General features: G+C 48.8%; 1 protein-coding gene across 1 annotated transcript; it reads left to right on the top strand.

Moving 5' to 3' along the window:
• The first annotated feature begins 5,390 nt into the window (after window positions 1–5,390).
• On the top strand, window positions 5,391–12,614 carry SLC22A6 (solute carrier family 22 member 6). Its single transcript, XM_019713963.2, has 10 exons — window positions 5,391–6,044; window positions 6,401–6,504; window positions 6,710–6,864; window positions 7,987–8,155; window positions 8,617–8,740; window positions 8,899–9,014; window positions 10,062–10,276; window positions 10,414–10,522; window positions 11,833–12,036; window positions 12,332–12,614. The coding sequence occupies exons 1-10, from the start codon at window positions 5,682–5,684 to the stop codon at window positions 12,420–12,422; spliced, it is 1,650 nt and encodes a 549-aa protein (XP_019569522.2). The 5' UTR covers window positions 5,391–5,681; the 3' UTR covers window positions 12,423–12,614.
• Window positions 12,615–23,929: the final 11,315 nt, after the last annotated feature.

The following is a 23,929-nucleotide window of genomic DNA, read 5'->3' as shown; positions in this document are numbered from 1 at the left end:
CTTCTGTCACCAGTTAAAGAAGCTCAAGCCTCTCTTATCTTAACAAAAACCAAACAAGCAAACAAACCCTCCTCGGATCTCCCTCCAGAGATCGCACTGTCTCTTCCTCCCATTCACAGCCAAACTTCACAGAGGAGGCGTCTGCCTCCCCTGCCTCCACATTCTAACCTCATACCTCTCCATACTGGCTCCTACCCTTTCCCTGAAACTGCTCTCACCAAGGACACTCATCACCCCTCTGCTGAATCCATAGGTCACTTTTTGTCCCTCCTCTTACTTGGCCTCTATGCAGATTTCGTTCAATTGGCCACACCCTCCTTCCTTGGTTTCTGAGATGCCACATGCTTGCAGCTCGTTCCCACACTCAGGCTGTTCCTTCTCAGTCTCCTTTGGCATTTCCTCAAGGGTCTACATCCCCAGAACCTACTAACTGAACACTTACATGACCCCACACCTCTGGACCAGAGGGCACTGCTGATCCAAATCTCATTAATCACGTGTTCTGTCCTCGGCGGGGATTTGAGCCATGGAGGTTCTAGTCCATCTCTCAGTCCTTGTCCTGGCAAGGCAAGTTAGCAGGAGGGTGGGCTCGCCCCGATGCAAGTAGAGAAGAGAAAGCCAGCAAGCAGAGGAAGAACGAAGCAGGTGCACAAAGGAAAGAACAAGTGACAACAGGGGCCCAGATAAGTAGAACTGGTGAGACTATTTGCACTGATTCTTCGTGGATTTCAAGTCCCAGATTCTTATCAGCCCTGGATGCACTTTCTGACCTGAGGTCTAGTAAAGAGCCCTGAATTCTCCAAATAAATTCCCCTTTTTGTTTAAGCTAAACTTGAAGATTTCCATTCCTTGTAACCAAATAATTCCAAAATCAGCTCCTCTTCTTCTATCATCTCTTAAACGCTGACCTTCCTCAGAACTCGCTCCTAGGACCTCTTCCCCTAATAACCTTTCCAGCACTGTCCAATGGAAATATGATGCAAGCCACCTATGCAGTTTAAAAATGCCTAGTAGCTATTTTTTAAAGGTAAAATTATTTTAATATCATATATAATAATAAATTTTATTGAACCCTGTGTATCCATATATTACCATGTCCACATGTAATCAATATAAAAGGTATCAATGAGAAATTTTATAGCCTTTAGTTCATACTAAGTTTTCAAAATATGGTGTGTATTTTATCCTAACGGCGTGTCTCATTTCAGGTGAACAGTGTTCAGTAGTGGCTGGTGGCTACCGTCCTTGGCAACTCAGACACACCCCAGGGCTTCGATTATCAGCCACAGCGCTAACTACTCTCAAACCTATATTTAGATAATTAAGAGAAAGCTTAATAAACATGAAAGAGATCATATTGTACCCCTGCTTCAACCTGTCAGTGACTTCCCATTGGGATGAAGTTGAAACTGTTACAAGGCCTGTCGTGCTCAGGCCCCAGCCTGCTTCAACGGCTTCAGTTTTCAGCACCCTCTACCTTGTACCCTGAAATCCAGCCTCATCCCACTTCTTTCAGTTCTTAGACTGCACCGACCTTCTCTGACCCCTGCCCTCCTTCCATGCCCAGCATTTGACTTGTCCCCATCCCATTCCCACTGCACTTGGCTTAGAGTCAGCTGTCCATGGGCCCCAAGGGCTCCCTTGGCCTGACGGGATTTCAACCTGGAGGGAGAAGAATTGGGCTCCGTGAAGAACACTAGCCACCGTACTCTACCTCACCTTTCCGCTGTCCACTATTCAGGTAGCTCCCAGGATGTGCTGTTCCAGAGTATTTATTGCAAAGACACAAAGGAAGGGAAGGGAAGGGAAGGTGCCCAGAAAAGCACTTCCCAGTCACGTGATAAGGGCTTCTGGTGAACTGGGAGGCCAGTCAGGATGTACTGACCCTTCACACGGCTCATTCTTCTGGTCATTCCCAAACCCCGTTCTGGACCCCATCCTCTCTCCAGCTCACCTTATTCCTCTCCCACTCCAGCTCTTCCTGCTTCTCCCACTCCCATCTCTCTGTGCCTGGGCAGGGCCTCCGAATGGCTCGGTGACTTGCCAATTAGGCCTCACGCTGAGCCACCTCATTGGTTACTGGCCTTATGTCTAGCCTTTAAGTGGCAGTCTTTGGATGAACTTCTAATTTCTGCACCATCCATTGGCTGGGGTAGCCAGGCTCATAGTTTGGCTCCTTGCTCAGAATCTTGCTATGGGCCTGACAGCCACTCAGAGTCTGTCAGACTTCTCTCCAGGTCAATCTTTTCAAATTCATATTTAGGGAACGTGATCTGAGCAAGACTGTTATCTCTGGTCTGTTACTTAGTTATTTGAAAAGTGTCAAAATAATAAAAATAAAAATCACGTGTAGTCACAATCCTTAAACACCATTTATTTAACAGAATAAAATTATGCAAAACCCAGGTGTCTCAGAAAATCTGGGCTATGTGATAGCTGCTAGCATGGTAGAAAGAGAGATGGAATCAAAAGGGCTATGTTCTAGAATTGCTTGCTATGTGACCATGGACAAATCCCTTGCCTACTCTGAGCCTCAGTCTCCTTACCTTCATAATGAGACATTTTTACCTGTATGATGGCATTAATCTCTGATTGCCTGTGGTTCTGTGTCTCTTGGCCAATCAGAAGTCCCTAGATTTGACCCGTTTGTCCCTAGAGGATAGTTCCTGGCTCTGCAAATCATTTGCCATACGACCATTTCCATCCAGAAACTCTCCAAGAGCTGGGAGGCTGCTGAGGAATTCCCGTGCTAACCAGATGATGCCAGGAACCAACCACAACTCAGTCCCTGGAGTCTCCAATTGACCCTTGTCCAGACTCAACCTGGCCAGAATCTGGTCAGGCACTAGGGAGGGCACTCTTCTCCAAGGCAGGGTTGGGCACAAGCTCAGAGAAGGAGGGACCCACCACCTCCACCGCTGCCCTCAGCACTCCGCCCACTCCCCCATGAGGGTACCAAGTCCTGGCAGGAGACTGGCCTCAGAGCCCCAAGGTGTTTGTCCAGCTGTCCTCACAACCCCAGGCCACAAAGCTCTTATATACTTTGGCGTGGAGCATGTTTTCAGGCATCTGGCCGCCCACTGTGTCCCAGCCCAGAACCAACAATGGGTGGGAGAAGGGAGACCAGGCTGAGCCACATCCTTGTCTGGGCCTCCCTTCTTCTCTTCTGGACATATGAGACCGGATGGTCTCTAAGACTTCTTTAACTGGGCAGTCCACACCTCTAGAGCAACCGTGAGAGGTTGGCTTTGAAATTAGACAGAATAGGTCTGAGCCAGTCTAGGACCTCATGCATCCCAGGGCCTCGATAGGCAATAAACACCCTCCCAACTTAATACACAAAAGTGTAATTTGTGTAAACTGCTCGACAACCGGGCATCTTGACTCCTTCCAAGAGAAGTCAGAAATCAAACTGCTTCGCCTCCACAAGATGAAAATTGTGCCCATCAGAAGAATTGAGAATTTCTCCTTGCCCTCATGGCCCTTTGTATCAGCTAATTTGTACAGGGCCTGGGGTATCTCCTGTAAAACTAGCCACCATGTTCAGACATACGCCAATACATCCGATGAAGAGGGATGGAGAGTCAGTCAGTAGGAACCAGACTGCAGAGAGAGACAGTCAGAGACCCCAAGTGAAAACATATCACAAAGGGCAAGTGGTGGCCCAGCCATCGAGTTAGAAACATGGTAAAGAACGTTAGACTAGACACAAGAAGACTGGGTCCTGATTGGGCCCTTCAGGGGTAGGCCTGGGCAAGGAAAGAGTGGCAGCACTTTGGAGCCCAGGCTATTCTGTGTACTCAAGCAGAACGTGGAAGAGGAGTTCTCTTCCTCACCTTGCAAAGAGTGTGCCCACTTGAACGAGAATTTTAGAAATATTTTCGTTAAGAGTTGCCTGCATGACTGGAATATCCTTTGCCGAGCAAGATTGGTCACTGTACGAAATAAGTCTGAGATATCTTTTAGAGTGAGGTTTCTCAACCTTAGCACTATTGACATTTTGGATCCAGAAAATTCTTGGTTGGGGGGGGCTGTCCTGTGCACTGTAGGATGTCAGCAGCACCCCTGGACTGTACCCACCAGAAGCCAGTAGCACCACCACCCGCAGTGGTAACAACCAAAAGTGTCTCCAGACACTGCCAAATGTTCCCTGCAAGGCAAAGTCACCCCCAGTGGAGAATCACTCTTCTTAGGATAAGATGTGCCTGGGCATGTTTTCTCTCTAAAGTCAATATGATATTCTTATCTTTTTACCAAAACCAATGATAGAAACAGCTTGTAATCACTGAGCTATGGCACAGGGGCTGCTTTAAGATCTTTACCTATATTCGCTCATTTAACCCTCCAACAACTCAATGAGTCCAACACGACTATTCCCCCCCAATACTGCAAACAAAACACTGAGATACAGAGGAGTTCAGCAACCTGCCCCTGGCACACAGCCAGTAAATGTGGAATGAAGATTTAAATCCAAGTAAGCTGACTCCAGAGTCCATGTTTTATATAATATGCAAGTGAAAAGCAGAGGCTGTGACCTGCTCTCTTGGCATACACCCAACCCATGATCCAACCAATCAGAGCCCATAGATACTCACCCAATCACAGCTCAGCACTGCCCTGATCATAAGCAATGTCAAGTGATTTACAGTTGTGGCGAGAAGTAAAATAAGTTCATGTTCATTGCAAAAAGGGGAGGGCGGCAGATTTGAATCAGGATAAGTTAGATGGTGGAAGCTGAGACACTGACAGAATCCATCTATATCATGTACGATGTTGGTCTTAGTTCCCACTCCTTGAAAAGCAGCCTCTGACCTCTATTGTTTCTTCCAGTTAAACAAACTATGGTCTTACAAGATGTGAGCTGTCCTCAGAAGACCGAGGAGGGTTGCCAATTTTAGCAAATAAGAATACAGAATGCCCAGTTAAATTTTAATTTCAGATCAATAAATAATTTTTTAGTATAAGTGTATCCCATGTAATTTTAAGGACATACTTACACTAAAAAAATTTTTTTTTTTTTTGTTAGTCTGATAAATTAACTGGGTGTCCTATGTTTTCTCTGGCAAGCTTCCCAAAGACAGACGGTTAGGATCCTGTCTGCTAAAAAGGACAGAAGCCCCTCAAGAGGCCAACACACTTCCCACAACACAGTCTTCTCATTAAAAGGAAGACAAGGTCCCACGCTGTCCTCTCCTCCCCACAGATGCCCAGATGGGTCCCCCCGGTCCATCCTCTCCCACTACCCCCACCTCAGTCATCCTCTCCTGCCCTTTATACCCATTTGGAGAAATTCTACTGGCACACGTATGCTTGGAGGGTTAATCATTCTGATACCAAGTCACACTTTAACTCATTCCCTCCAGACCAAGGATTAAACCGTGCCCACATAGGGGTCAGGACTACAGCAGGCCCTGAAAGCTGAGACCCCACCAAGTGAGAAGAGGCTGCAAAGGAAAGAGAGGGATAGAACAAGGAGAGAGAGAAGGAAGGAGGGGCAACCTGGCCAGGCTGCTGTCCCCCCTACAGGGCCAGCTCAGATTCAGCTCTAGGAGCAACTCAGCTGAGGAAGCAACAGCAGCCCCTCTCCTCCAGCAAAGGACGGCAAACAGACACACACACACAGACGAAGGCCTTCAGACTAGAAGTCCTCAGCTCCCAGCCACTCAGCCGGGCCTGGCCCCATGGCCTTCAATGACCTCCTGCAGCAGCTGGGGGGCATCGGCCGCTTCCAGCAGATCCAGGTCACTCTGCTGCTCCTCCCCATGCTCCTGATGGCCTCCCACAACACCCTGCAGAACTTCACGGCCGCCATCCCCACCCACCACTGCCGCCCACCTGCCGACGCCAACCTCAGCACGGAGGGAGAGGCCTGGCTGCCTCGGGACAGACAAGGTCAGCCCGAGTCCTGCCTCCAGTTCACCTCCCCCCAACAGGGACCGCCCTTTCCCAATGGCACAGAGGCCGATGGCGTGGGGGCCACAGAGCCCTGTACCAATGGCTGGATCTACGACAACAGCACCTTCCCTTCCACCATCGTGACTGAGGTGAGGATACCTGGGGCCCCCTCCCTGTGCCATCCAGATTGTGCCTTCCCCTCTGAAACACACACACACACACACACACACACACACACACACACACACACACTGTCTCAAATTCTCCAGAGGCCATATGAGAAGACAGAGAAAGTGTTCAAGACGGGGTCCTTTGTAGGAAATGTGAATGTGGGAGTTGCAGGGCCAAGAACAGTCTCTCAGCTCCTGGTCTCAGAGAGACAAAGAGCAAAAAGAAGTCTCAGGGGAAGAGCATGACAGCCCTCAGAGGGCCCACCTGAGGGAGGGGAAGGGCTGCCCTGCAGCTCAGGCTCACCTCTGCCTGACCCTTGCCTCTCTCCGCACAGTGGGACCTCGTGTGCTCTCGCAGGGTCTTACGCCAACTGGCTCAGTCCTTGTACATGGTGGGGGTGCTTCTCGGAGCCATAGTGTTCGGGCACCTGGCAGACAGGTCAGTGCTGGGATTGGGGGCTCCTTGGCTGGGCTCCAGGGGTGTAGGTGGGAGGTGGGCTTTCCTAACTGAGGCTGCTTTGAGGACCTACTTCACAGGTCCTCAAAAGACCTCCATCCCAGGACCTCAGCCGGGGCAAGCAGTCCTCTGCCTGCCCAGCCCGTAGTCCTCAGGACCCCTCCTGCACGTCTTCTCTCCCACACAGGCTGGGCCGCAGGAAGGTGCTGATCTTGAACTACCTGCAGATAGCTGTGACAGGGGTCTGTGCGGCCTTCGCTCCCAGCTTTCCCATCTACTGTGCCTTCCGTCTCCTCTCGGGCATGTCGATAGCCGGCATCATCCTCAACTGCATGACGCTGAGTGAGGGCTGCTGGAGGGCAGGGCAGGGCCTCCACTCACTCCTCTCCCAGCCCCCGTCCTGAGCGCCGTCTGCCCTCCCTGCCAACATAACAGCTTTTTTCTTAGACTCACACCATCTTGGGCCCTCATTTAGATCTGGGCTTGCAAACTCCACAGTGAGGTACAGGTGGTTCCTATAAATGACTAGAGCATACGGGGTACAAGATGCATTAGGGAGTGGGGAGGACTGTGTATGCAGCAGTGTCACACCCATCCAGAGGGGCCACAGCCACTCAGCTGGTCCAGCCAGGGGGTCTCAGGGCTGGCACATCCTCCCGTCTCTTTTTTGTTATTGTGAAATAGCCCAAGTTTGTAATGGCGGCAATGAATTCTGATGTTCTGAACATAGGGCAAGCCAGCATGTTGTAGAGCAAACCCAGTTATGGACTGCACATGGCCTGTCCGGGAGCCGTCACTGTGCTCCGTCCTGATAGGTCGCCCCCTCCCGGTGTTTCTCAGACGAGAAACCTGAGGCTGGGAAGAAGGGAAAGGACACACCCAAGGTCATCCTTCAAGCCCTGAAGGGAATCAAGGGTTTAAGATTCTCTGAACTAAAGGAATTAACCAGGACTAGGCGAGGGCCCTGGCAAGACACCTAGAGAATCCAGCCCCAAGCCCAATCTATTTCCAGGCCGCTGCCCCAGGAGCCCACCAGGGACGGAGCTGGGCCTCTTCAGACCGCAGCAGAGAGGTGCTCTCCCTCCCACCTTGACTCTCCAGGATGGAGGAAAGCCGTGGCCTCCTCCAGGCTGCTCTGGCCACTAAGGCTGGAATGGCCCAGGCTGAGGAAGGCCCGAGGAATGGCTGCTGTTGAGGATGGACTGAGTGATCAGAGACACTCTGAAGGCAAAGGGCACCCTAGCCAGGAGTGTAGTTCAGAAGAGCAAAACATAGCCAGGGAGTAGAGGGGACAATCCTGGGGATTCTGAACCCACCTCCCCACCCCTGAGTCTTCCGCTTCCCCTGTCGTGGTACCCAACCTCATTTGCTGTATCTTCCACTGAGCCTTGGGACACACCAAGGTTTGGATGGAGACCTGGCAGCCCAGGAAGTTGCACCTCTCTGTTCTAACCCTCTTTCCAGATGTGGAGTGGATGCCCATCCACACGCGGGCCCATGTGGGCACCCTGATTGGCTATGCCTACAGTCTGGGCCAGTTCCTCCTGGCTGGCGTGGCCTACGCTGTGCCCCACTGGCGCCAACTGCAGTTGCTGGTCTCTGTGCCTTTTTTCGCCTTCTTCATTTACTCCTGGTACGTGGGGTGTGGGCAAGGGTGCCACAGGAGCTCAGAGGGCTGCGAGGGACAAGACATCCTTCAGCTCTCATGAAACTCCCACCCCACAGAATCAGAGAAGGTCAAAGCCCAAAGGTCAAACCCAGACCAGTGCCTGAGTCTGATAGATGGGGAAACTGAGGCTGTGAGGGGAAGGATTTGCTCCAGGGAGTCCAATTCTCTGGCTTCCCCCAGGTCTCCAGCCTGCCTGTACCGCTCCCTTTACCCAGTAGTACCCAAGAGCTGAGTTCCTGGGAGAATGAGTCGTCACCAAGTTGGGCACTGCTTTGCGGTCCTAGAGAAAGGGAGTTGACAAAGTCCCTGTGCAGGGGGCTTAAATAAAATCCCACTACAGGCCCCTGGCAAGCCCACCCCCTGCCCCCAGCCCAGCTGACTGGTACTGAAGCCATACCCACACTCACCCCCACCCCTGCTCCCAGGTTCTTCATCGAATCGGCCCGCTGGTACGCCTCCTCCGGGAGGCTAGACCTCACTCTGAGGGCCCTACAGAAAGTGGCCCGGATCAATGGGAAGCAGGAAGAGGGGGCCAAGCTAAATATGGAGGTGAGACCCCCCCCAACATCTCCCATGACACCCCCCAGGGCTCCATCCCAAAACCCTGAACTCAGGTCCCAGGACCCAGTGGGCTTCCCTAAGTAAAGGGCTAGGCTGAGAAGAGCTCCTGGGGGAGTCCAGGCCCTGAACCCTGCCCATCCTGGCAGGTGCTCCGGGCCAGTCTGCAGAAGGAGCTGACCATGGGCAAAGTCCAGGCCTCAGCCATGGAGCTGCTCCGCTGCCCCACCCTTCGCCGCCTCTTCCTCTGCCTCTCCATGCTGTGGTAGGCCCAGTCAGACAGACCAAGAGACAAACAGCTGGCTGGAGAGAGGGGATGCAATGGGTGGGGAAAGCCTGAGAGGGAGGGAAAGTCAGCTGGCCTACCAAGAGGGGCAAAAATCCTCCAGCAGGGGGAGTCTTGAAGAAGCAGCCGACCTCCAGCCTCCGTTCAGTTCTTGTCCTCAAACTGGGCATCGAACTCCCCTCCATTTTCTTCACCTTTTATCAACTCTATTCCAATACAGAAACACTTCCTCAGGATTGGTGGCCCCCAGAGTCAATAGAATTCCATCATGAAGGCAGATACCAGTCTGGCTTGAAACCATTCGGAGACTTTACTGGCCTTGTGGAACCTGCCAACAGCGCAGGGGCAGGCACTAACATGCCGAAAGCTCATCTCTGAACGCACATATTGGCTAAGGCTGATTTCAGTCAATAATCTTCCTTTCCCGTGGCAACATTCTCCATTATCCTTCTCATGTGCTACCCTCCTGATCCCATCCCATAGCAATCCCATGACAGTTAAGAAAGGCGTGGTCAAAAGGAACAACCCTACCAATGAATTATTTGCTCCCAACTTGGGATTTACTCGAGGCTGTAGGTTCTATCCAATAACCTGAGCTTCATTTTGTGGGCTTTTGACACTTTCAGAAGCACGATACCTATCCCAGCACCATGGACAGGTCCTGGGAGGCTATTGCCACTCCCAAAGCCTTGGCCCTAAAGATATGGCTTGGCTATCCACCTGTCTGTCCTCCCTCAGTCCAGTTTCAGTAGATACGATTAAGACCAAAACTATGTAAATCCTACATAGCAACCAAGTGAAAAGTTCCTAAAACACTAGGACACTTGTTATCGGAAGACTGAAAATTTGGGATGCGGCAAGACTTCCTCACCATTTAAACTGGATACTAAATGTTAGACGAAGGATTAGCTGAGGCAGATTCCAGTTCCTTAAGCAGGGTGCTCAGTGCAGCTCACTCTATTTTGAATGAGCAGCCACATGTAAGCCTTCCTAACAAACCCCACACCCCTCATCCCTCCCCACTAGGTTTGCCACTAGCTTTGCCTACTACGGGCTGGTCATGGACCTGCAGGGCTTTGGGGTCAGCATCTACCTCATCCAGGTGATCTTCGGAGCTGTGGACCTGCCTGCCAAGCTCGTCAGCTTCCTAGTCATCAACTTCCTGGGGCGCCGGCCTGCCCAGATGGCCTCACTCCTCTTTGCAGGCATCTGTATCCTGGTCAATGCTGTGATGCCCCGGGGTGAGCACTCACAAGTCCATTGGTTCTTCATCCATGGCCTCATCCCCAGACATGACCCACCTTCTCAGAAGGAGGGGGGCCAATTCCTCCCAGCCCCCACTCCCAAGATCCTGCTGACACCCCTCCTTTCTCTCTAGACCAGTCCATTGTCCGAACCTCCCTTGCTGTGCTGGGGAAGGGCTGCCTGGCTTCCTCCTTCAATTGTATCTTCCTGTATACTGGGGAGCTGTACCCCACGATGATCCGGTGAGTGGCAGCCTAATGGGGGATGTTGGGGCAAAGCATTCCTCTGCACTCAGGTCAGACCCCAGAGCATGGTCCAGCATGACCAGCCCAACGCCCCCTCCCAGTACCCATCAGTGCAAGGCACATAGCAGCCCCTCGATACATAGCTGGTGGCCTGGCTAACGTAGGTGTGACTGCCCACTAAGACCTTACCTGACCCTAGAAGAAGAGCTCAGAAGGAGCCACCAACTGGGACAGGGTAGAAGAAGACATATCTCAGAGGCAATGAATTGAAGACCCCCACCTTGATCTTCAAAGTACAAGTTAGAATCTGACACCAAACTTAAGTTCCATCTATAAACCAAGAGGTACATCTGAAACCAAAGACCCCAAATGTGGAAGTACTTTCCTATGAAAGAAGCCATACTTGATGGTATGCCAGGTATGGATAAACATAGCACAGTTTGTCCAAGGGCCAAGATGGGGTGGAGGGAGTATTTTTGAATTTTGAAACAAGAAACTCATGTCTATTTTAAGAATGGGATGCAAAATCCACCCAAGATGTCAATGAAATGTCAGGCTTCCCTAAGCTATTTGGAGTGAGAACCCTGAGGGTTCATGGTTACTGTGGCAGCTCTCATGGGATTTCAGGGGAAAGAACAAATGTATAAGGTACTCATTATGTGCCAGGTGCTGTCTTAAACTTTTTACAATTATCAACTCATTCAATCCACATAACAAGACTATCAGGTAGGTATTACGATTATTTTCACTTTACGCATGAAGAAACTGAACCTCAGAGAAGTTAAGTGACATGCCCAAGGTCACACAGCTTGTAAGTGAAAAATCTTGGATTTGAATCCAAGCAGTTTGTCTCCCGAATCAATGTTTTTAACCTCTGCTCTCATAGAGAATGTTCTGAACCTATTCTTACTTAACTTGCAGTTTCCAGGTCCGTTCCCCTGGGGATTCTAATCTAATAGGTCTGTGTGGGGCTGGGGCAACTGTAACTCCAAAATCCCCCAGGTGATCTGAGAACAGTTGGCCTCCCTCAACTGTCTGATCTGACTGCTAAGGGAACTTAGGCCCAGAACAGAAAAGGGACTTGCCCAAGATTGCACAGCAAGTTAAGGGCAGCAGCAAAATCAATCTCCTGATTCAATGGCCGGGACCTTCCCAACCTGTTTTTGTTTTTTTCTTTTAATCTCTCAAACAAATGCTAAATTGGCTCACTAATCAAATGGGGAACAGAGGAGGCACCAAAGGGCACCTGAGTACTTCAGCATTCATGCCAGAACACTTACAATATCTACCCTCTATGGCCCCCGCAGGCAGACAGGCCTGGGAGTAGGCAGCACGATGGCCCGAGTGGGCAGCATTGTGAGCCCACTGGTGAGCATGACCTCCGAGCTCTACCCCACCATGCCTCTCTTTATCTACGGCACCGTCCCTGTGGCTGCCAGCGCTGTCGTTTTCCTCCTGCCGGAGACCATGGGCCAACCACTGCCGGACACAGTGCAGGACATAGAAAACAGGTGGGCCCCCACCCAGAGAGAAGCAAGGACTTACCCCAGGTCACACATCCAGATTGGGGTGGCACTGAGACTCAAACCCACACCACCTTTTCCAGGCCAGGGCTCTTTGTCCCTGTTTCCCCAGGTGGCTGAGTCTCCTAGCATCCTTCCTGGGCTCCCAGCTTCAGGGAGGGGTAGATGTTTGTGGCAGAGAGTTGGCAGCTGGGCACAGCTAAGTGGAGAGGCCCTGGGAGCCCCAGTTCTCAGCCCTGGCCTGGAGGCTGCTTACCTAGGTCACCAATCTCCTGCTCCCCAGGAGGAGAGGGAAACCGAAGCGACAGCAGCAAGAGCGGCAGAAGCAGATGGTCCCACTCCAGGCCTCAGCACAAGAGAAGAATGGACCCTGAGCAGCGGCCTTACAGAGCCCTAAAGGGAATGAGGGTCCCACAGGTCCTGGGCCACCCACACCAGGAGGGAGAAGGGGGAATGGCAGCCCAAGCATGAGGGACTATGGTCCAGGGAAGTACCTCCCCAGGGCCCCCCTCTCTGAATAGATTTCACCAAGACCACATCATTAAAAGGTTTGTCTGCGTGCGGCATCTCCCTTTGTCTTGTCTTAAAGGTAACAGCCACTACATATCAGCCAGTTTCGGGCCCAAAAGGTAATACAGCTCAGTCCCTACCCTCAACCCCCAGGACTTTCCAAACCATCCCAGACCTTGACACCCTCCCCTGTTCCCTCTTTCCTCCCTTAGTCTCTAACATATTCAAATATTTCTGTGAATTTTAAATACTTATTCCCTCCCCTTCCCTGTCAGATTGAAAATTAAAGAGACTAAAATGAAAGCAACCAATCAGAGGCTTTGTTTTAGGCTCCTCCTCCTCTGTGAGTGCAAATGGGAACCTCTAGTAGCAAAGGGGGTGAAAAAGGATGACCACAGCTGTGACGTCAGGATGCTGACCCCTGCTTCTTTAGATTCCAGAAGACTCCAGACTCAAAACCAGTTTGTCACTTCCAGTTCTGCTGCTGGAGATTCAGCCTGATCGCTACCCTAACCCTTCTGGCCGCACTTTCTGGCCTTTCTTTGCTGCTCTGTCTCCTGTGGGCCTTGGGCTGGTGGAGGGGAGAGGGGACAGAAAGGGGTGGTGTGGGGCAGGAAGGGGCTGGGGTTAGAATTCAGCCAGATAGAGCCAGCACTGAGTGCTAATTTGGTGCCAGACACTGTCCTAAGCTCTTTGCATATATTATTAACTCATTTACTCTTCCCAGTAATGTTCTAGAGATAGGTGCTATTATTATCCCCTATCTTACAGATAAGGAAATCAAGGCACAGAGTGGTTAAGTAACTTGCCCAAGTTCACAAAGCTAGTAAATTGTGGAGTCGGGATTAGAATGCAGACAATCTGGCCACTGTGTGTGCCTGACTCCTCCCACTGCCCTGGACTTTGAGGCACTGAGACTTTGGCCTCTTCCACCCCCAGGTCCCAGCTTCTTCTCCTCCCTCCTGGACTGAAAAGAGAGCGAGAGGTCTAAGAGGCAGAAGAGAAGTGATCGTGGTAGGAACCATGTGAAAGGAGAGGTAGAAGGCAGCTTAGGGGTCACAGTCAGGAAAAGACAGGGATACCCAGTCACCTGTGTCAGCAAAGGTGCTCACTTCAGGAACACCTGGGAGCATGGAAAAAACAGCCCTATTAGCACCCACAGGCAGCAGGAGGGAGGGGCGCTGCTGGTCCACAGCCCTTTACTCTTTTCCCTGCAGCCCCTCATCCCTTAGGGAAAGTCCATTCCTCCCAAGCTATGCACACTGTCTTTCAAGTGGGACCCTAGGGCTGGAGCTGAGTCAAGGCAATCTGGAAAGGATAGTGGCCTGGAGCTCCCCACGAAAAGGCCACAAAGCCCTGGGACAGCTCATGGCAGCTCAGACAGCAAGACTCGCAGGACATACTGGGCAGACCTAATATCATAACCCACCCATGCCTGAGACATCTGGAGCCTGGGTGTTCCCCCATGGTGCTGACATTCCCCATGCTCCCACAAGAATTTCTTGGCCATCGTAGGACCCAGTAGATGTCCAAGGGCCACCAGCCCCACCCCTGCTGCTATTTCTCAGACAGCACTGCCCTCGTAGCTAACAAGGGGCACCTAGGATGGAGCAGGGAGATTGGGAGGTAGGACACCATGTGGTCTAGCTCTGCTTCTGCAGACCTGGGGGTCTTGCAACCTGTAATTTGCCTTACCCCTGCCTCAAAAACCTGCCAGCAATTCTGATACATTCAGACTCCTGTGGGTCTCTCATCACTGTGCTTAGATCACCTAGTACCTATATCTGCCTCAAACAGAGCCAGCCCCTGGCCTGCCCGAGCTGCACACACACCCCAACTGGTACCAGTCCTGGGGCAGACTCAGGCAGCTCACACCATCTGCACAGAACCCATTTCCCCAGTTCCTGGCCTGGGACTTCCTACACTCACCTCGTGCCCTTGACCAAACGGAGCCTTTTCAATTTGAAGGAGTTCCCTCTTGTTCTTAATTTGCTGAGACATTTTATGATGGACATTGTAGATGCCGAAGTTTGTCAAATGCTTTTTCTACATCTACTGAGATGATCATAGAGTTTTTCTTTTTTAAGTCTATCACTACAGTGAGTTACATTCGTTGATTATTTTTTAATGTTAAATCAATCTTGCATTCCTGGGATAAACCTCGCTTTATCAAGATGCATTATCATTTTTATATATTCTTGGTTTAAATTTGATAAGATTATATTAAGGACTTTGCATTTATGTTCATAAGGGATACTGGTCTCTAGTTTTCTTTTATTATCATGTTTTTGTCTGGTTTTAGTATCAGAATGTTACAGACAGAATGTTTGTGTCCTTCCAAAAGTCGTATGTTAAATCTAACCCCAAACATGATGGTATTTGGAGGAGGGGCCTTTGGGAGGTGACTGGGTCACGAGGTGGAGCCCTCATGATGAGATCAGTGTCCTTATAAGAAGAGACCAGAGAGCCAGCTCTCTCTTTCCACCATGTGAGGCGACGAGAAGTCAGCAGTCTGCAGCCCGAAGAGGGTCTCAGCAGAGGCCGACCATGCTGGCACCACGATCTCAGACTTTCAGTCTCCAGAACTGTGAGAAATAGAGTTCTGTTGCTGATGAGCTACTCCGTTTATGGTACTTTGTTATAGCAGCCCGAGCTGACTAAGACACAAGGTTAATGTTGCAAAACAGAGGATTTATGGGCTTCTATGACTCAGGCACCCAACATCATCATGGATCTAGGTTAACTTCAACCATCTCCCCTGCCATCCTCAGCAGGTCAGCCACGCCCCTGTGATGGAAAAGGGGTACAGGTATCACCTCCTCACACAGCAGCAGCATCCAAAGACAGAAAAGGGTAGTTACTCCTCACACATCTCTTTTAAAGAGCAAGATGACCTTTCCCAAAAATCGCCTCTCCCACAATGGGCTTTCTGCCATACTTCTCGGCTGGAACTGTGTTACATGATGGATATAAGTGACACCCTTAGGGGCTATATTCGTCTGCTTTGGTTGCCATAACAATATACTACAGTCTGGGTGATTTACACAATAGAAAGTTCTGGAGTCTGGAAGTCCACGATCAAGATGTTGGCAGGTTTGGTTTCTCCTGAGGCCTGTCCCTCTCTTGCAGATGGCTGCCCTCTGGCTGTGTCCTCACAGGCCCTTTCCTCTGAGCACACACATACCTAGAGTCCCGCTGCATGTCTAAATGTCCTCTTCTTCTAAGAACACCAGGCATTGGATTAGGACCCTGCCCTTCGGACCTTGCTTAACATTAATTAACCTCCTTAAAGACCCTGTCTCCAAATACAGTGACACTGGGGGCTGAGGCTTCAACATATGAATTTAGGGGGACACAACTCAGTTCATAACAGGGCCAAGATGTCAGATACCTGGATTTACCTGGGCTCTGTTGAGGGTGTAAACCCCAACATACTCAGACTCCTGAAGAGGAACATTAAAGCATCTGATGGCTGCTTACTGTGTCCGGTATGCTGTCACAGTTCTGGGAAGGAGAAAAATTGGCAGTGGATTGTAGAGGCTGTCATAATGGGGAAAGAGACAGCACTGACAGAGACCTCTGATGAGGACGTACTCCTTTGAGTAAAGGTGAAACTGGCATGGCCCTGGCCTAGGAGGTGCAGGCTCTGGGAGTCACGTGGAGATAGTGCTCACAGGTGAGAGGAGGTGAACACTGGCACTTCGGTGTGGGCTCTTCAGAGCCTTTCCCCAACTCCATCTGACTCAAAGTGGCATTGAGAAAAGGGAGTTCAGTGCAGGCTTCATGTTGACACCAGTTGGGGCCTCCCTTCCTGACCTCTCCAAGGAGGAGGTCACCTGCGCTGGCCTAGTGGGGAGATCCACGCCATCAGACACGGGGGCATTGTGCATGTACTTTGTCACAGAAGGTAGTTTCTTCCACCCAATACAACTTGACCTGCCCTTTAGATCCCCTTGAACAGACCTTTAACCCAGTGAGTGCTAATAATTGAATGTCTTACTCTTAAGTCACAGTTTAACTTGGTTCCTTAAAAGAAGTTATAAAAACTACTACTGGCCATCAGGAGGCCTAGGGCTACAACAGACACAGGAACTTATGAGTTAAGAAGACAAAAGGCAGTCCGTCTCCTCCCCCTGCGCCAAAAGACAGGAACCAGTTTGTGGGTGCGGGAGGCCTCAGCTCCAATGCTCCCGCTAGGTCCTGCCCCATGGCCTTCAATGACCTCCTGCAGCAGCTGGGGGGCATCGGCCGCTTCCAGCAGATCCAGGTCACTCTGCTGCTCCTCCCCATGCTCCTGATGGCCTCCCACAACACCCTGCAGAACTTCACGGCCGCCATCCCCACCCATCACTGCCGCCCACCTGCCAACGCCAACCTCAGCAAGGAGGGAGAGGCCTGGCTGCCTCGGGACAGACAAGGTCAGCCCGAGTCCTGCCTCTAGTTCACCTCCCCCCAACAGGGACCACCCTTTCCCAATGGCACAGAGGCCGATGGTGTGGGGGCCACAGAGCCCTGTACCAATGGCTGGATCTACGACAACAGCACCTTCCCTTCCACCATCGTGACTGAGGTGAGGATACCTGGGCCTTCGGCCCCACCCCTTCCAACCCCAGCATCCCCATCTTACTATCCCCACACACAGACGCAGACCCTGTGACCCTGACCTGAGTTTGTCTGAATGTGGGAAGACCCTGGAACTATGAAGAGCTTTGTCCAAAATGTCAGAGAACAGTGGTTGGAGTTGGGGGCTTCCTTGTAGAAAAGACATGGAAGTCCTTGGAGAAAGGTGCTGTCTGCCCTTCTACTCCCACCAGAGAGAGAGACACTGTTACAGGAGTTTAATATTCTCCTTTGTTTTCCCTGGGAGGGGGGTGGACAATTCCACAGAGTAGGGAGGTAGGGAGTTGGTACGGAGGAAGGGAAAAAGGAGGCTACAGGGGCATTCCTGAGCAGGAGATTCTGGGCTCAGCGTCCTAGAGACAAAAACCATTTCCTGACTTCATCTAGAAATAGCTCTCAGCAGCTGAGTCCAGGAGATGGAGCGCAGCCAAGGCAAAAAGACGGGAAAGAGAACAGGGTTATGGGAGTCCTTTCATCTCTAGCGATTTAAGGCCCCTCCCCCAAATACACACATACCCATTTGTAGAGTCACCCCAGCCTGCTGAGTGGCTCATCCAGCTGAATCCTGCACTTTGTAGCTGTCACATTTATCGTGCTCTTAACATCTGTTCTAGTCATGGTCTTTTGGTTGCAAGGAATAGAAGCTCTCTCAAATCAGCTCGTGGGAAAAGGGGGTATTACTGCGAGGATACAGAGACTTCAGGGAATCCAGGAATGGGAAATAAAGTGTGTCCAGGCCTCATGGAAACTGGAACCAGAAACTGGAGCACAAGAGGCATCGCTATACACTTACTCTGTTCCTGTCTCCTTCTCAACTCATTTCATCTGTGTGCTCACTTTGCCAAGTGACCACAAGTCCCAGCTCTGACCCATTACCTCTCAGCTTTAGGGCTCACCACCAACCAGAATGGTTCTGTGTCTCCCAACTCAAATTCTTAGAAAAGTCTCTGATTGGCTCAATGCTACACATTGATGAGCCCGGCCCCCTCCCACAGCTGGCTCAGGTGTCTACACTTCATCTAATCATGCCAAGGGGCAGTAGAGTGGGATCATGTAGCCCTTTGTCCATTAGTCAGGGCTGTGCAGGTAAGATGCCCTGAGTAGGGGCTGTGGTCAGGCATAGTCCCCAAACTTGCCTGATGAGGCATCTGTCTGAAACTGATCAACGTTAAGCCATACGCCCACCAGTGAGACCCAAGATGCAGAAGCAGAAGGTAACTAAGTGTGGTTTGTCCTCCCTCCAAGGCATGCAGGTGTCATAGGCTGTCCCCTCCGTGCATAGTTGGGGGTCTTTCTTCATTACTTTCCAGCCTCAAACCAAGTTCTGAGACAGCCACATCCACCCACCTTAACCTGTATGTCATCAGTCCTTCCCAGTCTGCTTTCTCGTTTCCCTTCTTAAAACTTGACACTCTGCTTTCCAAGGTCAACAATACTCCGGGAACTATTGGCCTAGCTATTGCTCTTCCATTCACACAACAGGCAGTTTGATCCAAAGCTCAGATTTCTCACCATCTAGAGCAGGGGTGTCCAAACTTTTTTCAACGTTTTTCACCAAGGGCCATATGCGGTAAAATACACAAACAGCCGGGCCACTCACTCGAGGTAAAGTATATATTGCCTCACCTGGTTTATTTAAGTAAACTAAATATATTTTTGGAATTTGCTGTGGGCCAATTAAAAATGGATTGCGGGCCGCAGTTGGCCCGCGGGCTGCAGTTTTGACACCCCTGATCTAGAGCAAAGAACCTGGGTGAGCAAATATCTTGGATTTCCTTCTAAATGAAGACTTGATAGTCATTTCCTCATCATTTTTGGTTCCAAGGACTAACAAAACCAGATGCACAGTTACCCCATTCCCTGAGATGTGTGGCGATGCCAGGAATAACCCAATCCTCTTCCAGTAGGCACTGTGGATGGGACCACCACCACACATGGGCACGGAGCACTGGAAGGCCTATTTCATAAGCACAGCCAGGATACCTCCTCCTTGGGCCAATAATGCCAGAGCCTAGAGCTACACCAGAGAACATTTCATTAGGATAACAGGCAGCTTATATATATATAACCCAGTGTGAAGCTGGACTTCTTGAGTTGTGAAGCAAATGAAATGGCTGGCAAGTTAACAGGGGCTGCTTAAGCAAGAAGCTTAATCACGATGAGGACACTCCACCTGGGCCACATGGCTGTATCTGGCAGGTACAACAGCACAGTTCACCTGAGAAAGGCAAGTCCCAGCTTACCCCTGGAGAGGAATTCCCAAATGGCCCAGTATCCCATAGGGATACTTCAGCATGCTGAATGCAAAGCAAAAAATAAATAAATATAGCAAGAAAAAGAGGCTGGCTATGGGTTACAATTAAAACCCTGCCTGAGTGAGCTCTTCTCCTGATTTTCTTCTGAATTAAAATATCCTGAGCAACAACTAGCAGCTTCCATCTGCACTGTATTAGTCAGGACTCTTGTTTGCAAGTGGCTGTAATTCAACTCAAGCTAATTTGAGCACAAAAAGAGTATATAAAGTCTCCCCTAACCTAACCACAAGATGGGCAGAGGTGGAGCTGGTTCTAGGGACGATGGGAAACAGGGCCATAGACATCATCAGGACCCTTGCTGGCTCTCATCTCTGTTTTTCTTTGCGTGATGGGCCTGTCGACTGTTCACAGGAGCCTTCACAAATTGGCTGCTGACAGTTCTGAGCTCGCTCCTAACAACTTCCTCACCAGAGAGAAAAAAAGGTTTCTGTCTCTCAGCTCCAAATTTGAAAAAGTCTAGGAAAGACTGATTGGCTGGCTTGGGTCATGTGATTACCCCTTGGTCCAATGACTATAGAGCAGGAAGGGCGTGGCTTATTATGAATGAACCAACCAGAATCGCCTCTTCCTTCCTGTTTGGTAGATGAACAATAGCTACCATTTCACCTCTCTACTTTCTTGTCCTGCTTGTCTTGTTTTCTCTTTGTCTCCTTTTCTTTTCCCCTGAGGCCAGTCTCCTAGCATCTGTCATTTATCACAGCCTTTATCAAGTTAGCCTTGCAGAGCTCTCTTAGGCAACCATTCTCTTAGTCTCCCTCAAATCCTATTCCTGGACTTCAGTTCCTGTTAGTAATAAAGTAATTTTCTCTAAAAGAGGCCCACAGAAATATTTCATCCTCGGGGTTCCAGGTGCACATGAAGAGAACACGGGGTGGTAAAGCCCCATGCAATTGTCACTTTTGCCAATGACAAGCACCTTAGAGCAGACCAGAGGCAAGAGATTCTTTTTAAGTATTCTGTATTTGTTGATCAATTTCTAATCTGGACTATATGTAGATTTCATCACTGGACTGCATACAGATTTTGTTCTCTGTGCAGTCCTCTGGCTTCTCACCTCTTTCCCACTTCCTCTTGCTTCTTAGTCTTCCCTTGCTCAGTTCCTGTCTACAATATCCTAACCCACTCACCGTTTCCCACGTCTCCACAGTCATATTCCATTCACATATTTCCATTAGAGTACTGTTAACATTAATTCCTAGTCTGACACAGCCCCAGAATCTTTCAAATAAAAGCTATACCAGAGAACACATAGAATTACAGAAGAGCCGTTATTTGAATAAAGCAGTGCTAAAGTCCATCGCTCTTTGGAAAAAAGTGTTCAAATGCCAACATCCCAAATTTTACATCATGTGGTATGTGCATCCTACATGATGTAAATGTCCTACAGTAACAATTATATTCACAAGTAAGGATCTCTTTCCAACCAAATCAAGATTATACACTTGAAAGATGAATTTGTTTGCCTATATATTAACTCATCGTAGGAGGCATTCCCTAATCATCCTGGTCATTCCAGCCCGTTTTCGTTTTTACAATTAACAAAATGAATGAGTTTTAAAATCCACTAAAAGGTATACAGAAATTAGCTCTTAATTGTAAGGGAAATGCCACATCTACTTAGCATTTCGACTTAATGGCACAGCCATCATGTGTATGATTTGCCTGCAGACTATAGAGCTATTTTACTCCACCTAGAGAGAAAGGACTTTCAAAATGAGAGAGATATGTCTTGTATTAATTGAAAAGAGCAACAAAATGTAAACCGTAAGTTGTACTACCCAATTGCTGTTTATTTCAAGGCTGCAAATAACCACAATCCTCTCACATTTGCTTACGGAAAGTTAATGGAAGGATGCAAGGGTATTTCACAGAACCCAAGGTCAAGAACTTGAGTACAGCCTTATGAGGGACCGGGGTCAAATAGCTGAAGGGAAATGGAGCAGCTGGAGTCTCCATCTCTACTTCTCTGTCACTGACTGAGCTCTCACCCTGACTTCTCTCTGACTGGATTACTTCATTCTTCTCCTTCCTCCTCTTCCTCTGTCATGGCGCTCTCTCTCTCTCTCTCTCTCTCTCTCTCTCTCTCTCTCTCTCTCATATCTCCTTCTGTCATGTTTTCTCAACTCCACTTCTACATTATTCCAAAGTTTGGCCATCCCACCCCAACTTTAGATGTCTACATTTCCAAATTCATAATAAAAATATTCATTTAGCTCAGTCCAGCTCCAGAGTCAGGTTTCTTCAGCTGTGCCCAGGGAGGGACAGGTTCAGAAGCCCTGAAGGAGGGTGAGGTGGTTAGTGCTCAGAGAAAGGAGCATAGTCTAAGCAGGCACCATGAAAATCCTCTCTTACATGTTTTGAAATAACTTGAATTGTCACCAGGAGAAGATTATGAGAAAGTTTGTCTGGCAGAGAGAGAGAGGCATTCCTTATGTGCTGGTCTCATACCAAGACCCTAGGCCCCACCAGGAGATGGAGAGTGGGCTTCCCTGGAGCCAGCTGAGCTCTCCTTGACTCCATCTTCCTTCCTCACAATGGGACCTTGTGTGCACATGCAAGACCTTGCTCCAGCCGAGTCAATTCATTTTCATGGCAGGAATGCTGGTCAGAAGCTTGATGTTTGGGACCTTGACAGATAGGTCAGTAGTAGACAAGGCTGGATCAAGAAGCAAAGGCATGGGCAGCCGGATGGCTCAGTTGTTAGAAAGCAAGCTCTTGGCAACAAGGTTGCTGGTTCAATTCCTGCATGGGATGGTGGGCTATGCCCCCTACAACTAAAGATTGAGAATAGCGGCTGGACTTGCAGCTGAGTGCGCCCTCCTCAACTAGATTGAAGGAAAATGACTTGGAGCTGATGGGCCCTGGAGAAACACACTGTTCCCCAATATTCCTCAATAAGATTATAGGCCAATATCACTCATAAGCAGATACAAAAATCTTAAACACAATATTAGAACAATGAATCCAGTGATATATAAAAAAGATAATACATTATGACCAAGGAGAGTTAATCTCAGGAAAGCAAAGGTGGTTTAACATTAGAAAATATATTAATATCACCATATTAATAGATTATCATCCCAATAAAAGCAGAAAATCTTGAATAAAAATTAACATCCATTTAAAATAGCCTTAGTAAAACAGTAATAGAAGGAATTTTAGATGATATGGAACATCTATCAGAAATCCAAAGCAAATATATATATATTTTTTAATTTTGGGGGGTAAAAGTGTGTTTTTCCAGGACCCATCAGCTCCAAGTCATTGTCCTTCAATCTAGTTTTGGAGGGTACAGCTCACTGGCCCATGTGGGAATCGAACCGGCAACCTTGTTGTTAAGAACACATGCTCCAATCAACTGAGCTAACTGGCCGCCCCACAAATATTATTCTTAATGATGAAACATTCGAAGCATTCCCTTTAAACTTGAGAACCAGACAAGCATGCCTGCTGTCTCCCCCTCTATTCAACATTATACAAGAGAATGTGGTCAGTGCCTGGGATTAGAATAACAAATAACAGGAATAGGACCAGAAAGGAAAAATCAAAACTGTCATTATTTACAGAGCATATGATTGTCTATATAAAAATCTAAAATCATTAGAAATAATAAAATTTGCAAGATAACTGGATACAAAGTCAATAAATAAAAAATCAATTGTAAACCTGGACAGACACATGCAAAAAAATGAAGCTGGACCACCTCCTTACACCATATACAAAAATAAATTCAAAATGGCTTAAAGACTTAAATGTAAGCTCTGAAACCATAAAATTCCTAGAAGAAAATATAGGAAGAAACTTCACAGACATTACCCGGAGTAAGATTTTTACTGATATATCTCCTCGCGTGAGGGAAGTAAGAGAAAAAATAAACATGTGGGATTACATCAAACTAAAAAGTTTTTTCACAGCAAAGGAAACCATCAATAAAACAAAAAGGGATCCTACTGAATGGGAAAAGGTATTTGCCAATGATATATCTGATAAGGGGTTAATATCACAAATTTATAAAAAACTCACTCAACTCAACTCCAAAAATCAAACAACCCAATTAAAAAATGGGCAGAGGACATGAAGAGACATTTTTCTAAAAAGGACATACAGACGACAAACAGACATATGAAGAAATGCTCAACCTCACTAACCATCAGAGAAATGCAAATAAAAACCACAATGAGATACCACCTCACCCCAGTCAAAATGGCTATCATCAATAAATCAACAAACAACAAATGCTGGCGCGGATGTGGAGAAAAGGGAATGCTTGTGCACTGTTGGTGGGAATGCAGATTGGTGCAGCCACAATGGAAAACAGTATGGAGGTATCTCAAAAATCTGAAAATGGAACTACCTTATGATCCAGCAATCCCACTCCTAGGTATCTATCCAGAGAAATCCAAAACTCCAATTCAAAAATCTTTATGCACTCCTAT

The sequence above is a fragment of the Rhinolophus sinicus genome, linkage group LG06 (assembly GCF_036562045.2).
Source record: "Rhinolophus sinicus isolate RSC01 linkage group LG06, ASM3656204v1, whole genome shotgun sequence".
Classification (NCBI taxonomy): domain Eukaryota; kingdom Metazoa; phylum Chordata; class Mammalia; order Chiroptera; family Rhinolophidae; genus Rhinolophus; species Rhinolophus sinicus.
This window is presented reverse-complemented; position numbering and strand designations above follow the sequence as displayed.